The sequence below is a fragment of the Mastacembelus armatus genome, chromosome 4 (assembly GCF_900324485.2).
Source record: "Mastacembelus armatus chromosome 4, fMasArm1.2, whole genome shotgun sequence".
Lineage (NCBI taxonomy): Eukaryota > Metazoa > Chordata > Actinopteri > Synbranchiformes > Mastacembelidae > Mastacembelus > Mastacembelus armatus.
The window spans coordinates 6942798-6963204 of NC_046636.1; the positions used below are offsets into that span (position 1 = coordinate 6942798).

Consider the following 20407-nt stretch of genomic DNA (forward strand, 5'->3'; position numbering starts at 1 on the left):
GGGCTGTTGCTCGCCGTAGAAAAGTAAAAGCGATATACATTCATAGCTCACAGGTTATCTTAACCGCAGTCTGGGAATAAATACACAAAATGCACTTGTAGAAAAATAAAATGTAAAAAAGCGTGGCCCATATTTTTTTATATTTTTGGATTCTGGGAGACAAGTATGGCTACTTTTTCACGGCTTTTTTAAAACCCCCCACCCTAACCCTACCCACCACTTAGAAGGCAATTCAAAAGTGATTCTCCACTGCTCTGGCCGTGAGCAGTCGAGCCCTTTAATGCACGCCAACATGGGAATAAGAAAGAAGAAAGAGGAGGAGGAAAGTGGAGAGCAGGGATTGAGTGAGTGGGGCTTCAGTGGCTAGGGGGGCTGTTGGTAGGAGGTCAAGTCTCAGCTTTCAGTGTGAGGAAAGTAGAGGGGAAACTCAACAGAACCTATGTTTTCAGATGTTAAGACAACAGTGAAACCTCATCTAGGGTCTCACACACACATACAGCACACGTCTCAGTGTCTTCACATACAGTGTAAAGGGTAAGGACCTGGGAGACAAACGTGCATGAATCTTTACTTTGACACCCCATTTACCTTAGAAAGCACTAAACATTTAAACACACCATAATGTAGTTGTCTGCAGCTATAAGGCCTTTTATTAATGTAGTGTATCTGTTAGCAATTTTTATTTCTATTTCCATCATATTATTACTACTGAAATAATCCATTATTATTTGACTAAGATTTTACAGACCAAAACACAAATCAACTTATCTAGAAAATCTGCAGGTCAAATTGAAAAATAATCAACAGTTGCAGCCTTAATTATTACACCTGTGATTTTATCCACTTCCAAGACCTGACACAAGAGAGTGTAAGTGTGTTTGGCGGACAAGCTGCGCAGAGGTGGGATTTCTGCTCTGCTTTAATTTCTGGTTCCAGGATGAGGACTCTAATGCCCAAGGTCTACTGTGAAAGTCTGTTTTATCTCTAAAAAGTCTTCAAAACAATCAGGGTCACCTTATGTTCAGGCCAATACAGTACATTAATAATCATCTAAATCTGCGTACAACTACATTATTGTGTGGTAAAAACCATTTATATACTGCTTATAATGTTACACGGGAAGTTACAGTGAAGTGTTACCTGAATTTATATTTGTTTGGTGTGTTTCTTCGGGTGAAGGAGGGAAACCGGTTGCTATTTGTGCTCGAGCTTCACAAACAAAGAGAAGTCAGTAACCACAAATACAACACCTCCTCTTAAACCTCAGCAGTGCGCGCACACACACACACACACAACACACATACAACACACATACACGAGTATGTCAGGAGAGAAATGAGCTCCAGCTGACAGCAGGGGGAAGGGGACTGGAGTGTTTAGTTGAGTAAGGAGCGTGTGCGTGTGAACAGGGAGGAAGAGGAGGAGGGGAAGTATTGGGTTTTGCAAAGGCGGGAGCAATTTGAGTGAAGGGGGGGTGTGGGGTGTGGGGTGCATTCCACAGCTCTGCACAGACTCGGAAGAAGAGATGTGTAGTGAAAATCCTGACTGTGGACAGAGTTCAGCTACTCCAGTGCTCCCCCTCCACACCACCTCCTCCGATTTCCTCCCCAGCATCACGTGAAGGTTGTGTGTTTTCATCTGTGCTTGCGTTTGTTCGTATGTTTCCTTTTGTGTGGTAGTTGCTCGATGGTTTAGTCAGTCATGTGAAACAGCTGCGACAGATGTGGCTGCACGTTGCCTCCTTAAAGAAGAGACGTGGTGGTGAGTCTACCTCTGCCGCCATCCATACAGCGGTTCCCGTTTCCTGTCACGTGGCCGTCGCTTCCAGGTAGCTCTGTAGTTTGCGGACAGTGGACTCGTCCAGTGAAAAGAGGTCAAAGTCAAACGTGGTGTTGGTCACATTGAAGTGACCTGTCTCCTCAATCAGGTTGACAATCTGACAGATTAGAAAAAAGGCAGGAGACAGTTACTGTCATTTACCATATGCATAACACCCATATGCACATTTATTCTGAAAAAAAAAAACCCCTGAATATTAGAGTTTTGTATTCTTTTACACACAACACAACCAGCATTTTTTTTCATGCATAAGAAGACACCAACTAAAAAGAGCCAAAACATTATCTGATGCAGTATTTTAACAAAAAATATGGCATAATTGTAATTAAAATAACAAAAAGTACCCAACAAAAACAGAGGCATGAGCACAGACCTGTTGTAGGACATTACGCTCTCTTAAAGCCATCAGTCTGCGATGGAGGTCCACCAGTTCTTCTGTGTAGGCCTGCAGATATAACAGGAGAGAACAAACACAATCAGTACACTACTAAAGACGAGATAAGAGTGGGAGTGAGAGAAGACTATCAAGCTCAGCAGACTGACTTGATGAGTCACATTTAGCTTGCTCAGTCTGGGCAGCAAGTTTTTACAGGTTGGAAAATTTGAAACAATCAGCCCATTTGGTAAAAAGCAGAAGGGGAAACCCTGTGGAGGGTTCAATATTTTGTCAAGATTTTAAAACTACTAAATCTAAGTGTATGATTTTTGGTTATACATAAAAACTTTAAAAACTTGTAGCTAAACGAGTTATTGTAGTTAAATGTCTTATTGCTCCATTCGGGGCTCTGCTGAAAATATTTTTTTTAAAAGTTCACAGTTTACATCCATTGAGTAAATGGACCAGGACAGACTAGGACCAACACAGAGTTTAACTTTAGACGTCTTGCTTCTACATTCTTTGTATTTAGTCAATATGGGATTTAAGGTCTCCAAAAAAAAAAAAATCCATCTCCATGAGACTCAGCAGATGTTTTAATATGATGGTTTGATATAAGATCAGTTTACCAGAGGTTCACTGTATCACTACTTGAATCAGCTCGTGAAAAGATTTCTTTTCAAGGGTTCATAGGCCAGAGTCTGTCTGCACATCTGGATCAATTCACTGGCCATTACTGCATCTTGAATTCATTATTGCACTCACTGAACACTGATAAAAACACTGAATGTGTGTGTGCAAGTTGAAACATAAAAAGTTTGATTTACCCTTCCTACCTTGTCGTATCCCTTCTTCATCACCTTCTCTGAGCGAAATGAGGAATCTGGACTCTTTCTTCCCGACACCTGCAGAACAGCAATCAGAAACCGAGGGGGAAAAAAAGAAAAAAAAATAATAATAAAAAGAGAGGATACAAAGAAGACAGACAAGCAGCGGTATGAGACCATGAGAGTATCTGGGTCACCAAGGACAGTTAACACAGCTGAAATGTAAGTAGAAGCCTGGTGCGGTCCTGAAACACTGTGGTTTCTATGTCTGTTTGCTAAATAGCTTTAGGCTATTTTGCATGGGGAAGGAATCACAAAAAAAATCCATTAAAAATGCAGCATGTATTTCAAATTGAGCTCTCCCCTCCCAGTCTAAACTAATAGCTGTTGTTTAAAGTTTTGATAGTATTACTCATACATAACTCTCAAACATACACCACTAATTTCCCATGTTAATTTTACTTGCAAAACCGCAGTTAAAAATAAATAATGCTTTAGGAAATTCCTGTTCACGTTGGCCGAGGATGATGTGGACAGCTAAACACTGTATGAATGCACAATGTTAAGAACAAGTAAAAGCAGAATCTGAAATGAGTAGATCCTACCCTGACTCAAGACAGTCTACAACCTTTAATGTTTTCTTATAATTTTTTTGTGGTGAAATTATTTAGCCCTTGTCAAAATGCCAATGTAAGGAAGCCGTAAAAATAAGAACTCTCTGAGACTCACTTTGTTATTGGAGGAACTGTGTTTCTGTGGTGGCGGGGCGGGGTCTCGACTGGGGCGGTGTGAGCCTTCGCTGCTGTCACTCTCACTGTCCAGGCTGAGTCTGAAAGGACAGGACGAGGTCAGAGGTCAATCACACATAAGGCGACAGAAAAAAATACATCGTTGTACTGTTCTGCATTGTACTTACATGTGGATGCATTTGTGATATTATTACATGCCAATATTTTCCAAGACAGATAAATAAAATACAGGTTTTATGTAGCATTCATCTTTCAGTGATAAAACTAAAAACCTTACAATAGTAGACAAAAGAGTTAAGAGAAAAAATTAGTGTGGTAGAAAAAACATTAAGGTGCTTAAAGACTGCAGTGCATTTATAATTGTTGGAACATTAATGCTCTGGCTAAGAGGCGTAGTAGAGAAAATATAAAAAGTCCGGAAATGGAAATCGATGAGGAGGACCATTTCTTTATGAAAACAAACAAGAGAAGAGGACAAATAATGGACACAGAACTGTGACAGATTTGACATGTCCTCCCTTCATATTGTGAAGAGGACTTTAGAGAGACCCACCGAGAGTCGCGGTTGGGGGGATTGGTCTTGATGGGTGTCTCCTCCTCTGAGCTGCTGTCGTCATCATCAGACTCTTCTGACTGGATCTCCTCCACCATGGATCGTAGTGGGCCTGGGAAAGGAGGACAGATTTACACAAATTATAATACTACTAGAATAATACTACTCACCTGACATGAAAATCATTTGAATTTTCAAACACACCTAATCTTCAAAGTTTAAATATAGGCCTAAAGCTGGCTGAGACAACAGTACCTTGCCCTTGTTTCTGTCCTGGCTCAAAGTCTGAGTCTGAACTGGAGTCAGAACTCGAACTGGAGTTGGAGGGACTGGAAGGGGCTGACTGCTGTAGGAAGAGGAGAAGAAAATTATCAAATGTACACAGAATCATACAAAAAAGTTAATTGCAAATAAATTTGGCCTGCTTGGTATCTGTAAATGCCATTGCTGCTCTTCAGAAGCAGCTGTTCAGTCCTGGTACCTCTGACTTTGAAGATGCTTCATCCTCTGAATTTGACTCTTCTGACTCCGGAAGTTTCTTGGGCTCCTTCAGCTCCTGTGTATCATTTTTGCCTTTGGCCCAGCGACCTTTTTCCTTTGGAGGTTTCTTATCTGAGTAGGGCTGACTGGCTGCAGATGTTGAGGAGACACGAGGAGAAGTTCCTGTGAAAGCCCCACCGGCAGGCCCCTTTGGCCCCTCAGAGCTGCCTTTCTTTTGCTTTTTAGCGCTGGGTTTGGGAGACTCCACTGTGGAGGGTCGTTTTCCTGGAGCTTTGGACTCTGTTGGGCCTCCCCCGCCTCCTCCTCCCCCACCACCCCCTCCACTCCCAACCCCCCCTCCTTTAGGGGACATGCCCTCCATCTTTGACTCCTTCAAAGTGAGTTTAGGCTCCTTGAAAGCAGCCTTAGGTAAGACCTTTACTTCATCTTTAACTTTGATCTCTGACGGCTTTTTTGAAGACGAGGATGAGGAGGAGGGGTCACGGCCACTCTTGCTGTTGCCATCTCTATCATTGTCTCCTTTCGACGTGGCTTTGCTCTCAGAGTCTTTTCGGGGTCGTTCGCGATGCTCCTTGGTCAGCTTGTGTGGTTTGGGTCCTTTGCTGCTGCCACCACTTCCTTCTTTGCTGGGTTCCTGGAGAGAAAGAAAAAGCAGTGCTGTCAGCAGTACTGTCATTGACACTCTGCTCTTAAACCCTCTGCTCAAGGCTCTTTAAGAGGATACAAGCTCATCTGCCGAAAGACCTTGTCAAGGAGTTCATAGGTATCATTCCCTCCAGAATGCAGCAGAAAAACTATATATATAAAAAAAAAAACTCCACATAAGTACAAGTTAAAGATATTACACTGCTCTGAGCTACAAAATAGATATATTTACAAACTGGTGCTACTGCCAGCTGCTAATCTGGACTGACAACCAAAGGCAAATAAGGAATGAGGCAAACAGGCTTGAGCAATTCATAATTAACATGAAATTAGACTCTTAGCCTCACAGCTGTCAAATGATCACATTTATTTTTAGATGCTATCCCACCAAAAGTTCCAGGAAGTTTCCAAGTGTAAAAATTTGTTGTATTAAAACGACAGTAACCTTTCATGCCATACATGTGCGCATCACTGTGCTCCACAAGAATGTCAACAAAGTCTGGAATTTGTTGTCAGTCCATCAGCTGTAACATATCTTGGGCGACTCCATCCTAATTATAGTCAGACACACACTACAAGCAAAACATGTCTGCATTTGTGGATATTTAAAAGTGGTGGAGGTCTTACAAGGCTGCAGAAAATGCTACTGTCTTTCTCTGCAATGTCAGTGCTGCAAGGCCCACTCCATAAGTTCCTGAACCTTCAAAAAGCAGTACTCCCAGATGAGGACTTTTGGGGGGTAATATTATCACCCCAGAACTAAATTTAGATCCCAGTTTGTCCAGTGGAAATACAGGAAGTAACCGAGTTCTTTAAAAAGTGCCTGTCCTACAAGGAAAGTTCCTGCTGTGGAGATGCACCTTTTGAAGTTAAAAAAAAAAAAAGGTAAACGTGTATTAAAAACAAAGCCACCACAGCACACAGCCAAATCAGTGACTTTTAAAAGAGCTCTTGACACATGGAGAGTATGGTATTTCCACACTATCCAGCTACATATCAGCAAACAGCTTAAAACTGTCACTATTAAAATTGATATGTACATAAGAGATTGTATTATATTCATTCACTGTTGGAAAAACAAGACTCAACAGACTGAGGTTGTGTGTCTTCAGAGTTGGCTCTCATGGACCTTTTCTAAGTCAGCAGATGGACACAGCTGGATGAAACCAAGTACTCACCACACACCCACTCATGCCACAATAATGTGGCTTGAAGAAACATGTTTTACTAAGTCAAAAAAAAAAAAAAAAAGAAGGGACAAATACTCTAGGACACAAATAGTCATTTACCATTGGCACAACTAAAAGTTAGTCTTAATTTGAAGAAAGGGCACACACAGAAGAAACCTTATAAAAATAACTAGTCTGTGAAGGGCTGACAGAATAACACTTGCAAAACTGGATAATGTAAGAGGATCAGTTTCGTGTTTTCTCCCGATGTGCCCTTTTTTCCGGTCGGCTAGCAGTCTGAGTAATTCTGCATACATGCATACAGAGGTTAAAAACAGCTGGCAACAATTAGAAGCCTTAGTCAGCCTGCTCCAAAGGCCAATTACGTGATTGTGTTAGGGGCATACAATGTACTTACCCCTAGATTTTTCAAAATATGTCAATAAAAACTGACTGGAAAGATCATTGACAGGAAGCACTGACAAATGAACAGGAAACCGAAACAGTGTTAGTGAGATACCTGAGATAATACCTTTTAAGCAAAATAACCAACCTTTGAAACATGGGAGGTCTTGGTCTTCTTAGGGTCTGAGAAAGCAGAAAGGGGGATGGTGGGGAGCATTGGGTAGTCTGGACTGGGCCTGGACACAGCTTCAGCCCCCTCTGGAACCACCAATACCTGAAGTTTAAAAAAAAAAAAAGAAAAAAGAAAAAAAAAAAAAAAAAGAAAAAAGCTTTATAGCCACTATACAAACTTCACGCACTGTAAAATCCAAATTTGTGTACAGAAAGGCTTTGAGAGATTTAACCTGTAATGTGCAGAGAAAATAGACATCCGCAGAAAAAAATGACAGAAAAAAAATTATCCCACCGAAATGAGGTTAAACGATTAAAACTTGTCAAAACATAAACATAATCGTTCTATTATATGTGAAGTAGGTGACAGAATGTGTGCAGAATTCGCAAAGATTACATACAGTGGAATGCAAGTTTTTCCTACAGCATTTGCCCTTTGTGAGATAAGTTTCATACCTACTGTAGCTAGCAGCAGAGACGTGTTCACTATAAAACCTGATGTGCACAATCTATCAAGCTAAGCTATCAATGTGTAATGTCTCCTAACAGCTTGGAATCTGTTACGAAAACATTTTATAAGTAACATCACTGCCCAAAGCAGAAAAGAGAATTTTGTGAGTACTGTAAGTAAAATGTAATACCTATAAAGTTTCTTTTGGTAGGGAACAAAATTAAAGATTTCAAGATCTGATTGATGATTCAAAGGTTAATTCTGCGAAATCACCAGCAAGACGAATGCCCAAAATGACAGCTCAGACATTCAAGTTTAATAGTCAGTGACAGGCGAGCAGACAGATTGTTTTGGATGGAAAATGTCGTATTTAATAGTGGAAAAAAATAATACTGTCTAACTGTTGTAATGGCAGTTTGTCAGTACTGAATCTCTGCATTAATGTAACATCTATATCCAGTGTATACTTTGAGGAAAGAAGAATTTTATACATACTAGTGTTACAATAGTGACAAGAATGAATGCACAAGTGCTCTTGACTTTGCAGCAGACACTATTTGAGAATTTATTGTAAAATACATTAGACAGCAGTTGTTGTTATTGTAGTATTGCATCTGAACTTGACTGTACTCAGTCATTCAGTCATCAGTCCCTTCAAGCTGGCAACCAGCCAATGTGTCAGGCTGCCTCACCCCTCCAGCTTTGATCAGCTTTCTCCTGAATTCTTTGGTGGGGTTGTTGAAGGTGAGCTTCTCACAGCGAAGGTGGTTGACTGGGGGGTTGCCTTCCAAGTTAAGGAAGAGGTCATAGTTAAAACACACCTTTTTCGGCTCCTCCTGAATGAAGACAACAGGGTAAACAGTTTCATTAAGCAATCTCTGTCACTTTAACCATCTTTGTACAACATGAGATACAGTCATTTCGTGTTTGCAACTCTGTTACTCCTGTGCTTCAGTATTCACTAACTGCACACCAAAAGTTAAAATAAAGGAACTCTCACTTCGGCTTAAAAACAGACAAAGATAACAGCAGCCAACATGCTGATAAGAAACCGTTAACATCCCTGAAAAAATGTTGGAGAGTTGTAGAGAAGGCAATTAACACAGAGGAAATGACATTAAGATGCTCCTGGGAGTCTTTATAAACAAAAATGTGAGGTGCATTAATGGCTGCTCAAATTTACACTCCTCTTGCTTCCCTTCAAGTATTTTCTTCATCTTCCTGACAGATTTGTCCATTGTGTTCAAGTTAATTGCACATAAAAGGCAAATGTAACAATTTTTGGATGCAGTCCAGAGGTCTAATTTTATGAAGACATGTAGGAGGCAATGGTACACTAATGTGCATATACATCCTAAGTGTTGTCCTTATCTTGTAATGAAAGTAAAGTGGTTCTTTCTTTCATTATTCATTTAAACGGCTGATGGAGACTTAAGGGAGCCAGTATAACAGCGTGTACTCATGTAAATTGTTTCACTTGAAGAGAGAAATGTTTTACTAACACAATCAAACATCCAGATAGGCTCAGAGGATATATAAGAGCGTCTAACATATTAAAGAGTTTATCCTTAAAGCCATTCAATGTGAAGCCATTCACAAAAAAATACCAGTCCATCAAAGCTTCTGAGCCATCACTGCTTGTATATGCACTTAAGCAATCTGATTATTCCTGCTTCAGACTGATAACCTGATTTCAGAAATCTCAAGTAAAAGGAAAACCCAGTTTTCTTTATCAAGTTAAATAATTAACCTTGAGTAGATCCCTACAGAAATAAAAAATGTTTTCGCCTGAAGAGAATTCCTGTGTGCATGACAAGGTAGTATAAAGCAGAATTTGAATTTAACACTATCTGTGCTTGTCAGGATTTTAATCACATTCAAGTTATCTACTCATTTTAGCAAAACCAACTGACCCTTCAGTAATTTTAAATTCTGTGTAGAGTGATGTCCTTGTGTTTTAAAGCAGGTTTCTGAGTTTTATCTGTTGCTTTTCCCACTACTTTTTTGTACTCCAAATAGCTCAGTGTAAAACTTTACCAATTTCAGCTAGATATTGCCTGATATTAACTTTTGGTCAGCTGTACAGACTGTCCATTTGTATCACAGACCACATCCTTTAATTTTCATGGTTACAATGCCATCTGAAATGATGAGCTGAATTACTGAGGAACACTGGTAATATATTTTATTCACCACCTCCCTCCGTAATGTTAACCCTGACCAAACAGGGCTTCCGTACCATTCATAAGCACCATCCACATATACTGTTTCCATAACATAACAGCCACAACATTTAGAAAATCCACTTACAAAACTCAAAGAATACTGAAGTACAAAGAGTTTCATTTATTGTCACACAATCTGTGGTTTCTTATTAACAGCCCACAGTTCATTTGCCTGGTCAGTCTTACCTTGTTTTTGAAGTAAACCTCGATAGGCATGAGGAAGCCTGCGTATCCTGACTCCTCCACTTTGTACGGAGGCTCCTTGCATACTGTAAACAAACAGATGTGCCAAAGGCAACACTTGTTTCAGGAATATTGCACTTACAATATTCTCATCAATAGAGTGATACTGGCATAATAGAGGAGTTAATGGAATACACCAAACTCTTAGTTTATTACATTTATTTGTCAGGGGCCATGTACAAAAAACATGAATCTCATACAAAGAAATGTATTGCACCAGATTTAGATCCTAGCTAATTACCATCTGCAGTCCCTGGGCAGCCAGACACAAACACTAACATAGCCTTTACAACACAAATATTTTTGTCAAATGAATGTTGACAAGGCTGAAATCCATCATCATCATGCAAAGAAGGAGGTTTGTTGCATTCCCTAATAGCCTTAGACGTAAAGGCAGGCTGTGCAAAGGCAGCGGTTATTTTAATAATAAAAGATTATTGTATATGTAGCATAATTTGTTATATTTGTCAAGATTTTAATGTTGCCCATATCTTCCCACCTTGCAAATAAATTAACCAAGTGTGTTGACTTGAATACACATTTTCAAGATGAATAGGGGGACGCCGATGCACAGAAGGGGCAGAAATATAGCGAGATAAATAGTATTAGAATTTCTTCCAAATGTGAAATATGTAAAAATTCAGAAAAGGAAGAGGTGGCAGTAGATGGTCAGAAACTACAAATTGGTATACCTGTGTTAATGAAATATTTCACATAAATAAACTTGCTTGTGTATCTCTCTGGCATACATACCTCTTTTAGGTTTGGGGAAGCTCTCATGAAGGCGGAAGACAACCTTCTCAACAAAGTGCTGGATGTCACCGGTCTCTGGCCCTCGGACAAACACCATCCAATCGTGGGTGAAGCCTTCTGATGTCACTTTCTTCCTTAGCTGGGCCCTGTGACCCAACTCCAGCTTCACCTGCACTGTGCACTAAAAAGGGACAAGTAAAAACAAAAACAAATACCGTTTATTTTTACACTAAGACCATAGGCATGGAAGCATATGCTGTACACAAGGCTGTGCAATAAGGTGATTCATATTGTTTGACAATAGAAGAACGTATCATGTTACTCTGTCATTGATTTCGTGGTTTCAAATCACTTTTTACAACAATATGTTTCATTGTTTGGACGGCATTTTCAACAGGACGTGCATGTAGGCAAAACAGAACATGAGATTAGTCCACTCACACAGAGAAGACTAATGCCAAACAGGAGAAGTCTGATCAGCCAAGACAAAACAAGGAGCTCATACCTATAGGAGGGGCTACTTCTGTTGCATAGCTATGGTTTGGTTATGAAAAGAGTGACACGAACAAGAAAACTGTACTTTATAAATTATGCTGCAGACAGGGCCCTACAACAGCCTCAATTACCACTAATTCTTTTACCACCTTCACAAGTATCATGTCAAACAGTACAAAGACCGTCTACAGATTAAGAGCCACACAATTGCAGCTGAGTACTCAAATCAAACCCCAGACTCAAGCCTGTGAAGAAACTTGCTCGCGGCACAGCACATGGCAAAGAATTGTGAACATGAAAGGAGGGAGAGATGACAGTCGCTCTTCCGGCTGCAAAGACATAGCCCCAGTTGACACAATGGAGAAACAGGGGATTTGTAAGTTAGTACTAACACTATTATGATATGTATTATCTAGATAAGAAATTACTGTTATCAAAATTTTATCAAATTCGCAAGATAAAATGTGAACTACAAGGGCAGGATGAGACTTTTTTAAATTCAAATCAAGAAACTGATAAAGGTGTAAAATCAGAACATGTCAGCCATTATCTACGCTTCATAAACAGAGGAAGCTAACGTGACTTGAGATCGTTGTGCTTCTGCTGACTTGTATTATATTTATTTAACTGCACCTGGAACCACCGCTTTCTCACAAGGGAAAGATTTAAATGTAAATTTAAGGGTTTTCTTTAATAAGTCCATATCCATGTACGCTGTGAGACAGCAAATCTTAGTGTATTTTATGTCCCAAAATAAAACATGTCATGTGTTAGCACGTAACTATGTAAACCTAATTTCTCTAGTGCCTTTCAAAAGCAGAGTTACAAGGTGCATAGAAAATACAGTGTCATAAAACAGAACAAGAATTTCAAGTGGGCTGGAATAATTTATTGTGTAAAAGTGCCATCAATTCACTGGCAACATCCATTCTGCTTCCAGATGTGAATACCCCCTTTTTCTTCTATAATAGAAAAGTGAAAATTTTGGGGTTTTGAACTTTTGGTTGGACAAAACAAGATATCTGAAAAAGCTGCCTAGGAACTATGGAAATCTGTCTGATGCTTTTAAGCTCAAACAAGACTAATTAAATAACTCCAACTAATTAGTTAATCTACTAAGTAGATTAATGAGAATAACTATTACTTGCAGCCATATTGCTATTATAGAGCTGTAAAGAACAATATATGGGATGATCTTACAAATTATGCTGTATTAGTGTTGTTACAATACCAAACTTAGATAAGTTAGAAAGATAGTTGAATTAGACAGTTGCCCTTAATTTCCTCATCAGACTGATTGTGAAAAAAAGTTTGCTTGTCGGCGAGGTGCTTTGCCAAATTGGACATATTGGCTCCGTTGGCTTAAACACCTTTTACAGAGTGTTGGCTACATAAGGCAAAATAATGCCATCTTTTACCTTGTTCGTCTGCTTTGTTTACACAGTTCTGCCTGCTGTCACACATTAACGTAACTTGCAATATACAGTTCTTATTAAAACTGTTTGTCATGTACCAACACTTACATCTGAAGATATCAGTCACTGTTGCCTGAAAGAAATCCTAAAATAATCTGAAGATTAATAAACATAATTGTTTGTGGCAGTGCCAAATTAGAGTTGCTCCTTTTAGGCTGAGACTTTTTTTTTTTTTTTTTTAGGTCCAACGACTATAAAACCACATAGATAGCAAAACATGGATTTCACAGTCTGTATTAAACACAAATAAAAATGAGCAAGGATAATAAAGTTCGGACTTATTTACCAAGAGAAAATGAAAATAATTGCATCATTATTTCCAAGCACATTCCTAATAATATAATTAAGTAATCATTAAACTCAATATGACACTGGACACAGAGCTGAATGAATTAAATTAATAAATAACCAATTTAGGGTTTGGAACAATAGTAGCTCAGTCCTCCCTAAATATCACCAACAAAAACATTTTGTAACATCTTTGTAAAAATCTAAATGAAGTTAAACGCTTTTTTAACATTTTAAGGCATGTTTATATGAAAGTTAAACTGATATTTTTAAGACTTTTCAAGACATTAAGATACTATGAAATATAATGAACGCCAATAGTGACATTAATCCAAGAGACTAGTACCTGGCTCCACCATAAACAAAATCCCTGAGTGTGTGGACCTCATATTATACAGGAGAGGCTGAACACTTAGCCTGGACACACACAAAGCTGGATTGGTGTCAGGACGCTCCCTGTAGAATAGGAGTATTAGCTGCTTGAGTTGACAGATCTCAAAAGGTTTGCTCAGGAGAGGGATTCATTGCTGGGCTACCTCTCTCTGACAAGAACAATGATGGCAAGGGGACACGTAAATGACACTGTGCTGGAGCGATGACGGTGATTGGCATTGAGAGTGAAGAGGATGTGGGGTAGATGAGTGAGAGACAAGAGGGGACAGAAAGGTACTTTATGGCCAGGGGAGGACAGAAGAATGAGGGGAACTGGGCCCCTGCACTGAGCAGCTCGTGAGCTGGGACTGAGTGCGGGGATTAGAGGGGACAGGACTGAAATGAGCTGGTCTGCCAATCTCTAGATCACACACACACATGCACACACACAAACTGAGCCTGGCACTCGGCCCGGCCATTCTGTGGCAGTAATGCCCTTAAACTCCAGACTCCACCACACCCAGTGAGCAGCCGTGAAGTCCCTACAATCATAAACCCCCCCCCCCCCTCACTTTGAGCAGCCAGCACAAATCAAAAATGTGATGAGGACAACATAAACACTGGGATGATAATGAGCCAAACAGAAGCTATGTAAATATGTAATTTACTAATGATTAAAAAACAAAAGCACCCAGGAGGCTCTTAAATGATAGAAATGCTCAAATGCTCACTTCAATTTCTTCCAATGCCCAAGGCAATGTGATGACTTCATTACCTTATTTTGTTCAAAACACAGAGGGATTTATAATATAATATCACACACAATGAAGAAAAGCAGCAAATCGTCAAATTTAGGAAACTGCACCAGATAATGTTTGGCCACTTCTTTGAAAAAAATGACTGAAACAATAGAGAAATTATTAAAGTTGTTCCCAGTTTATTTTAATGCAAATCAATGAATCCACTGACTGTTTTAGCTCTAGGGAAAACACAAGACTGTAATTAAAAGACAATGACAGAGCTGGATGTCACCTGAACTGGGTCAAACTGCTTGAACATATAAAACACAAGGAACAAATCTAAAAACGACATATTGATGTCTCAGTCATTCAGTTCTACTGATATCAGGTAACACAAAATAACTTGAGGCAACACATTTAGTCACCCCTGGCTAAAGGCAACGTTCGGGATACAAAAACAAATCACACAAAGCCACTAATATTGAGATGATGTGTGAATGCTCCCTCTCTCTTTCTTATACACAGAGCTCCAATTGAGAGGAAATACAAAATTTGGCAGACACACTGGCTCCCATGAAAACAATGAACTCCCAGCTGCCATGTAAATAACACCCCTCATGACCATGTTAATCTCTTCCAACTAATAAATGACTGAGATCAAAAGTCAGAAAGTTTTCCTAAAAGAGGAAACACAATAACAGTCATGACAAAAGCTTTGTTTTGAGGAAGCCTCAGCTAAATCCTTCATCGTACTAAACCTTAAACGATGGTTTAAAAAGATGACACACAGAGGTGAAAAGAGTTACTTGTATTGGAAAATGCACAATCCCAGAGAGCCACGGGGGATTTGCTGCCTATCTGAAGCAACCAGGGAAAACAGTGAGCGTTGGAAATAGGGTGTGTGAATGAGTATGTGTGGATTATGACAAGCTGCATGACCACTCATCCTGTCATCCCAACAGCAGTGTTCATACACAGATCTCTGCAAAATAGGTTCTTTGAAAAACAGTGGAATTTACGACCCTACTTCACTGTCCACGCATGGAGCAGTTAGAGTTATCATTTTTGCTGACTGTATCATGATGCTCTTATACACAATAAATACATTCAAATAAAACATTTACAGACTGAACTTGATGTCCTTCTAGCTCTGTTACACTCAACCTCAAGTTTATCAAGTCCCCCTGTCTAAACGAATGTGGTCTAATACAAATAACATTCCAATAAATCTTAATGTATGATGATTATAATGATTATTTACTTTAGTGAGGGTTAACCAAATATCAGACACACCTTTAAATACAAAGCAGCCTTCAAAATTACCATAAAGTTGAATCAACACCTCTTTCAATTGGTTTTAACAAAGAACTAAACCTTGTTGTAACCTCCTACAAGGTAGAATTCATTTATTCATAACAAATCTATAACTACACTATCCTTTAGCTTATGGCTAAAGCTTCCTGTGGATGCACATTCACAGATCTAGTTAAAACTTCAAAAGGAACCAAAGCTGAATGGGGACCAGTTCCAAGAAAGTGGCCAAGCCACTTTCCATGGGTGTGTGTGGCCTAACCTTCTGAAATACAGTCCTGAATAACCTCAGGCATTCGGAGAGTAGCCCTTTTTGTAGCAATATCTCCTCCTGTGTAATTTGTTTACCCTCTTTTCAGTTTTCTGAAATAAATTATGCAGCTTTCTATGATAACTTAAATTTCAACTGCACATATTTAGATTATGAAACATGCAGTGCTATTAAATGGTCTGTTGCCAGATCAAAGGGTCTGCAGACCAGTGGTTAAAATTCAGTTTTATATTCTGGGTTCTTTGCTTTATAATGATCAGTCAGTGACTGGATTCAAGTTTAGCCTTTGCCCCACAGAATGTGTCAGCTTTTCCTCCAGGCTACATGCATATTGGTCCACAACCAGGAGTGTGGTGAGCCTTTAATATTAACTAACTCCTGCAAGTGATGCAAAGATACCAGAGAAGGCGTGCGGTCTTTCTTAGTTAAAGTAACCTTGCATGTTAAGGTACCAGGCCGCTGGCAGTGGAGACACCACCCCGCCTTTCCAGCCAAACCTGGAGAGGACAAATCTCATAGCGGCTCCTTAGCTTTAGCCAACGGCCGACACTCTCCTGGTGGGTAGACTAGCTTAGCTTAGCTACACAAAACCTCGGCTCAAATTGATCTTCAGGGTGCTGAGTTGTGTCCGTGTGCTTTTTAAACACAGCCAAGCAGAATAAACAGCGGGTGTACATTTCTTTGTGTGGCTGGTGGTGACTACGGGCATGCAGCGGTGCTGAATGGTGTGGTAACCGAAGCTAGCTAGCGGTAAATACCGATGTATGAGTGCCCAGTTAGCATAGCTCCAGAGCCGAACAACTGCCACTTCATTCGCTGGAGCGTTTTTTCTTCTGGCTAGCACAACACAGGATCCGTTTTTACCGTGAAACGTTCAGACTCTGTAAGGACACAGAAAAGCCACTGTACCTGGTTCTCCATGTTCCTCTGGTCTCAGTGATTGTTGTATTTATTTACAGCGGCGTTTGTAGACCGTCTCCCCAGCCTCGGATCCTCATTGTGTGTCAATCCAGCCCAGAAGCGGAAGGCAGACGGAACCCCTCCCCTTCAGACGGCTGCTGGCAGGCGACCAAAACAGAAAGCTCGCTCAGCCAATCGGAGAGCAGGAATTTTAAGAACTCTTAAAAGAAACCAATCAGAACACCCGAGAGGAGGGGCAGTCCCCGAGCTGCAAATACAATTAAAGCATTTGTTGGTGGTTTTCTCGAGTGACAGCGAGCTTGTCCCAATGGCTGCTCCTCTGTTTCAATTGTAAAATGCACATGATGCTAATTGATTACTCCAGACTCTTTTGTATGGGTTTCACATTTCACCTATTGCTATTATTGTGGCAAATGCAATTTTAATAATCTTAAGAGATTAGCATTATATCTCACCCATGCTACTTAATATGTCTTAATATTCAGTGGTGAAAGAAGTATTCAGATCCTTTACTTACAACTATTTCACAACAGTGTGAAATACTTAGTTACAAGTCCTGCATTCAAAATCCATTTATTTCAAATTTAAATGAACTCAATTAAGACTTCCACTTTGATCTGTTCATTTCTTTGTATTTTAGTTATTATTAAAAGTAATATACGAGTATCATGGTAGCACCAGATAGTATAACACTGGAAGAATTCCAGGTTAGAGACATGTTTAATATCCACAACAAAACATAGATGTTCACCTAGTGGATCATGACAGAAAACAAGATACAGTGTTTTCTATGGGCACATGGGGAGCAGTGCGTGGCTGCCTGCAGGTACACATGCAAATTTTAGTTCTTCTAGGTCTACTTGATAACTGGAATTCATTAATCTTTTTTCACTGATTAGCATTATTTTGAAAAGCACTGGTTGCCCATGAACAATTTAAAACAAATATTACTTTGGTAAAACAAAAGTATCAAATGTAGCGATCTATTATTTGTTTGGAAATTAATTGGCAATTATTTGATAACATTTAATGCAGTCAATGCTGATTTAAGATGTCAGTTTGGGTAGCAAACATCTAAATGATTAGAATGAATCATGATAAAAAGGGGTTTCCTTCTCTTAAGCATTACAATTACACAATAATTCAAAAGGAGTTATGCATGACAAAATGTATGCTCTGTAACATTGGGGAAAATGAGTTGTAAAATTGGTCATATGTGGATAAATGTATTATTACCCCTAACTCAGCATGTAGCCATAATGAGGTTACACAGTCTGGCTCAAGTGAACCAGTGCACTGGTTGAATTTCAAATGTTTCATCTGAAAAGAAAGCAGTACGTGTGTGGATTGAGGACATCTCTTTTCTAGTCAGGGAGCAAGGGCCCATTGCAAACCCATCTCTGTGGTGCTCAGACTTTGATGTGAGATTATCGGGCCTCAGCTCTGGAACAGAAGGTCACCACTCTCTCACTGGCTTGGTGCCTCCCCTTCGTCTCCTGCTGCTCAGTCTGATCCAGTCTGCCTCAGTCAAATCTGAGTAGAAGCCCCACCTGTCTATCAGACAGGAGGGTGTCCCACTTGTATTTAGAAAGCAATGAGTAAAATTCTCCTTTTCAGTATGTAGGGACGGAGATAAATACAAAATAAAGAAATGCCTCACAGAAAAACACTCTTATTTGATTTAAAAACAAATACGTTTTAGCACAACACATGAATTTTATAAAACATTATTCAGTAAACAGAAAAAAATCCGGCTTTATGTTGCACATCTGACACAACTGTTATTGTTGCATGTCAGTCCAGTGAAACCATCAAAATGCACATATACCAGTAACTTTTCTCCAATGTGCCCAACGACTTTGTCTGAAATTTTATATCTGCAACTAATCTTTGATTCATGATCCATTATTTTCACTCCATCACTTTCACTTTAGAGACATCTGAAAATGAGTTCTTCTTACTCTGGGATCTTGATCAATCATGCAATTTTTACAGATTATTCAAACATTGCATTCTGAGAAGCACTGACAACAAGGTAACAACAGGAAATGCAGTGGCTCAGGTTCAAAAATATGTTGAATCTGTCAGTTGATATTGTACCTCTATAATACAAATTTCTAACAAATTTGTAATCAATCAAATTGAGAAGACACAAATGATGTGCTTTGTAATTTACCTGTGAGTATTATGAGAAACAGCAGTCATTCTAGGTGCAGTTTTCTGTAAAAGGGTTCAGAGAGTTCAGACTTAACCTTAACTTAATCCAAAGACATAGTAAAAATTTACAGGACTCTTTTTGCTCTGAATCTGAGAGACACAAAGCTACTCAACAGGCACAGTACATTTATAGATAATACATGACAGGTACAGACCAGGCAAACATTAAACACTGATGTAGTCAATAATGAAAAGAAACAAAGTGCATTTAATCAGGTGTTGCGCTTAAGCAAATATTCATGGTATCTGTGCTTTACTTCAGTATTTCTCCTACTTCACATTTTGACTTTCAGAGGAAAATGCTTTTGCTCCATTACATTCATTTTATAGCTTTAGTAACTAGTTAGTTTTTGGAATCAGATATATAACACAACATACAGCATAATCATAACATACTTTATTGATCCTCAGTAGGAAATTCTACCCAGCAGTATGTAAAATAACTCAAATATAAGGATATATGGTAGTTAATATAAGCTCCACATTTATGAGCTGGAAGATTAAACTGATGATCACAATAATGCATCAATAACTATGATCCAATAATACAAAATAATGGTACATCTGAGATATGCCATTGAGTATTTCAAGTAACTATATTTGGAACTAGCTAATGTTTTTGTACTTAAGTAAAAATTCTGAAAGTAGACGTTTGCTTGCAACAGAGTATTATTACACTGGGGTATGTATACTTGCACTAAGGTAATGGATCTGAGTACTTCTTCCACCACAATTACCAGTTTTTTACTTCAGAAGGTTCAGGTTTCCTAAGGAAGTGTGCTGCCAGTGTAAACTTACCTGATTTTCCATGTCCTTAGATGTCTGGAGGAAGATGCTGCACATGTTTTACCAAACTATAGAAGCAAGTGTCTACACTCACTACTGACTGACTAACTACAAGACTACCTGAATTTCCCTTTGGGGATGAATAAAGTTTATAGGGGATTGTTAACGTTAGCTTTTTAATGAACTAAGTTAAAAACTAGAAACGAGGACGCGATCCTGTTGTCCTCATTATTTTGAGCAACATAGCTACTGATGTTAACGTTAGCTCCTTAGCTACTGTAGCTAGCGTCATCTCGATAGCCACATGTAAACATTAAAACTGGCAGCTTCAAATCATTTTTCTCATTTCCCCAACATTTTAGAAATCACGACTTAACGTTTCAAGTTATCTGCTGTGACATTACTTCTTGTTGTTGTTGTTATTGTTTATCTTCCTCTTCCTCTTCCTTCCTCTTTTCCTACTTCTCCTTCTTCTGCTTCTTCTTCTTCGCGTTGGTTGGCGAATTAAAAAAGGTGCATACCGCCGCCTACTGTAGCGGAGTGTATACCGCTGGATAATCGCAGGTGTTAAAGAAACAGCAACAAATATATTTTAAATCTTGTTTTTACAATATAGCCACACTG

General features: G+C 39.2%; 1 protein-coding gene across 5 annotated transcripts; it reads right to left on the reverse strand.

The window, feature by feature from the left end:
- Window positions 1-231: 231 nt before the first annotated feature.
- Window positions 232-20245, reverse strand: mllt1a (MLLT1 super elongation complex subunit a). 5 transcript variants are annotated; one of them, XM_026323582.1, is made up of 14 exons: window positions 19796-20245; window positions 16769-17027; window positions 10908-11088; window positions 10098-10180; window positions 8379-8522; window positions 7213-7338; window positions 4826-5479; window positions 4600-4690; window positions 4345-4456; window positions 3772-3871; window positions 3043-3120; window positions 2213-2284; window positions 1772-1936; window positions 232-1209 (listed from the first exon to the last, which is right to left on the reverse strand). In XM_026323582.1, exons 2-13 carry the CDS (start codon window positions 16778-16780, stop codon window positions 1808-1810), a joined length of 1782 nt encoding a protein of 593 aa, XP_026179367.1. In that variant the 5' UTR covers window positions 16781-17027; window positions 19796-20245; the 3' UTR covers window positions 232-1209; window positions 1772-1807. The 5 variants fall into 5 exon arrangements, with proteins under 5 accessions (XP_026179367.1, XP_026179366.1, XP_026179368.1 ...); XM_026323581.1 differs by having other exon boundaries at window positions 232-1936; window positions 16769-16917; XM_026323583.1 differs by having other exon boundaries at window positions 232-1936; window positions 3052-3120.
- Window positions 20246-20407: the final 162 nt, after the last annotated feature.

Coding starts and splice junctions, on each gene's coding strand:
- mllt1a (XM_026323581.1), bottom strand. Junction 3,872..4,344: donor CCCCCCAACCGCGACTCTCG/GTGGGTCTCTCT, acceptor CTGTCCTTTCAG/ACTCAGCCTGGACAGTGAGA. Junction 3,121..3,771: donor ACAGTTCCTCCAATAACAAA/GTGAGTCTCAGA, acceptor GCTGTTCTGCAG/GTGTCGGGAAGAAAGAGTCC.